Below are 3,078 nucleotides of genomic sequence, written 5' to 3'. Positions count from 1 at the left end.
TGAGTGCAGAGCTAAGAGTAAGCACTGTCAGGTGTGGTCCCCAAATCAGAATGAAAACCAAGGAGCTGAGCCCCAAGCAGTAAAGCGTGAGATGCTCCAGTTGTTCAGCCACTGGCAGGGGCAGAGGACAGAGCTCTGTCTGCAGTCTGGTGGCCAGCTCCTCAGGGGAGGCTGAAGGGCCTTCTCAGCCAGGCTAAGCTGACGGCCAGAAGCCACAGCCTGCCAAAGGCAATGCCCTTTTGCTCCCTAACAGCGGTAAAGTGACTCTAGTGCCTTCCCTGCCCAGCGGCTGGGAGACCCTCACTGGATCTCTTCTCTCCACCATGCCTGATCCCACGTGCCCCAGGCCAGTGGCCAAGTCAGCACAGACTGTTGGAAGGCCACCGGAAGGGCAGAACCGACCGTCCCACGAGAGGTAGGCGGGGGTGGAGGTGAGAAATACACCCTGAGTTGCCAGCACAGTCCAGCCCGTGGCCGAGAGCTGGGAGGTACTCTGTGACATCAGTGTGACCGATGCTGCACGCTGGAGACGCTTCGGGAACACTGATGACAGAGAAGGGCGCTTGGGTCCTGATGTGCCTTACGGGGGCTGCGATGCCACACCAGGCCCCGAGGTGCTCCGTGATGCCACACTGCTTTCTGCGAAGTGATGTCAAAAACACAGCCGCTGCTCCTGGGAACTCCATTCCTCGGTCATGCAAGCGAGAAGTGACGGTCAACCCCATCACCACCGTCACCCCACACGCCATCGCCCATCGAGAGAGGAGGCATCAAGCTCCCCGTAACTACCCACACACCACACCTCCTCACCAGTTTCAGTTCCCATCTCACCCGCCAAGCCCTCCTCCATCCACAGTCTGGGTTTCTGCAGCCCCGGGTTCAGCTACGTCGGCTTACTAAACCCACCCCTTCTCACAGGGCTCCTCTGCAGCGCTAGTAAAGTCCAAAGCCCTTGTTCCGCCTAGATTTGGAGGTGGGAGGGATTCACATTTCTGTTTTCTTCCTTGGCAAGTAGGAGCTAGAGATTTGGTGCATGATCACCAGAGCCGGGTAGAGGGGCAGCGCCAGGCACAGGTACCAGGCAGTGCCTTTGATCTGGGCCTGGAACCACACCGAGTACATGCCCAGGAGCACTGTGACCGTGGCCATGAGGTAGACCACCAGTCCGCAGGTCAGATGATAGAGCTTGAGGCGAGCCACCTTTGAGACCCTGGCCACCCGGGGACAGAGGAGGCACAGCCCACACAGTGCCTGCCCGGCCGTGGCCACCAGTGTCACAACCCCTATCCAGCTGTGCCAGGACACCAGGTGGGGCAGCTCACTGCGGGTCCTGCTGGAGATGATGAAGCCTAGGCCCAAGGCCGCACAGAGGATGGTGACGGCCTGGCCGACCCAGTGGAGTCGGATCCGGGTCTTCCGGGAGCAGCAGAAGAAGAGAGAGTGCTCGGGCGAGAAGAGGAGGATGGCCTCAGCCATGCAGAGGCAGAACTGTGGACAGAGGAGAGGACCAGTGAGCCTCACATCCAGCTTGGAGGCCTGAGAAAAAGGAGCACACTCCTACACCAAGCGGGGACAGAGCGGAGGCCCGCAGAACTCCCGCAAGCATTGCCTGATGCAAGGTCAAGATTTCTGGGCACAACTGGGATTTTGTGCTTGCTACCCGTGACGTATTCGATATGCCAAACACAGTAACAAGTCTCACAGTGGAGACGTTACTGGTGCCCGTTGGAGCAAATCGATGAACAAAGGGAGGACAGTGCTACAGTGCTTTTTTGTCCAGGCCACACCTGACAGTGCTCAGGGCTTACTCTTGGCTCTGTGCTCAGGTGTCACTCCTGGCTTTGTGCTCTGGGGGTCATTATGTGGTGTCAGGGACAGAACTTTGCCAGGTCAGTCACATGCAAAGGAAGTGCCTACCCGCTGCGCTATCTCTTGGGCCGGAATCAGCAGCGGGCAGAAGTCATCATTCAGACCTGTCTCCCACTTCCCAGCCCCCTTGGCTCCCTCCAGTGGTTCTTGCTTCTGACCAATGGGAACAGTGACTGTCAAAGTGCCTGGTCAGGGAGAAAGGAGCAACTGTCAAGCACTCCTTGACTTCCTCCTTTCAGCCCCTGGAATCCTCCAGGCCTCCCCTCCTCCCTTCCATTTCCTGCTGTGACCTAGAGAGCCTGCCCTCGGATTTCCCCATCCCACAGATCCCAGGAAAGCAGGGGGCCTGGCTCCCCCCAGCTCCCGAAGCCATGGAAAGGCTGAGTCTGTGGCAGGCCGGATGCTTCCCTAGGGCCTATCCAAACAAATCAGCTGCAGAGCGAAGCCCAAACTCACCGCCAAGGCCATGAATACCGGGTGCCAGGAGAACCGACCTAAGAATCAAAAAGAACAGACTCTGGGCACCGTTGTTTCTAACCCAACCCCCCTCCTTCTCCCCCAGGGCTGGCTGGAGCCCAAGGCGTCTGGGTACAGGGGGCAGGTGCGGGTGTCCGCAGCCCCCAACCCCGTTCAGAAATCAGGAATTCGGTACTGAGCTAGCTGCCAAGAAACCTGGAGGTGAACGACCGAGAAGGCAAAGGCGACCCCCGATAGAGGGTCCCTTGGGGTGGGCTTGTGCGCCCACCACCCCGACCTCCGAAGCCCCCCCCCGGGTCCCGCCCCCCCCAGCCGTCGGGGGCGCAGCCCCTCCGGCCTCCCGGCCCCGCCCCCCGGCTCAGAGTTCCCCCCCCAACCCCGCTCCCCCCGCCGGCCGTCCGGGGCGCAGCCCCTCCAGCCTCCCGGCTCCGCCCCCAGCCCCGCCCCGCGGCCCACTCACTGGTTCCCGGCCGGGACAGCAGCGTCAGGAAGACGGTGAAGCCCAGCGCCACCAGGTGCGCCAGGATCCCGCTGCCCCTCCGCAGCCAGCGGCTCAGCCGCGGCTCCCCCGCGACCGCGGGCGCCGGACCCACGTCCAGGGGCTGCATGGCCGGGCCGGGCGGGCGCGCTCCCAGCGGCCGGCGCGTCTTCCGGGTGTGCGGCGCGGAGGCGGCGCGGCGGCCCCTCCCCGGGGACGCGGTGCCGGGCGCGGGCTCGCCCACAGCGCCCCCT

General features: G+C 62.5%; 1 protein-coding gene across 1 annotated transcript; it reads right to left on the bottom strand.

Moving 5' to 3' along the window:
• Positions 1 to 836: 836 nt before the first annotated feature.
• LOC130046192 (probable transmembrane reductase CYB561D1) lies at positions 837 to 3,078 on the bottom strand. Its single transcript, XM_056139113.1, has 3 exons — positions 2,807 to 3,078; positions 2,326 to 2,363; positions 837 to 1,488 (listed from the first exon to the last, which is right to left on the bottom strand). The coding sequence occupies exons 1-3, from the start codon at positions 2,952 to 2,954 to the stop codon at positions 985 to 987; spliced, it is 690 nt and encodes a 229-aa protein (XP_055995088.1). The 5' UTR covers positions 2,955 to 3,078; the 3' UTR covers positions 837 to 984.

Source organism: Sorex fumeus, unplaced genomic scaffold (assembly GCF_029834395.1).
Source record: "Sorex fumeus unplaced genomic scaffold, SorFum_2.1 ptg000131l, whole genome shotgun sequence".
Taxonomy (NCBI): Eukaryota; Metazoa; Chordata; class Mammalia; order Eulipotyphla; family Soricidae; genus Sorex; species Sorex fumeus.
The sequence above is the reverse complement of the archived record's forward strand: the minus strand, read 5'-3'. Positions and strand labels throughout refer to the sequence as shown.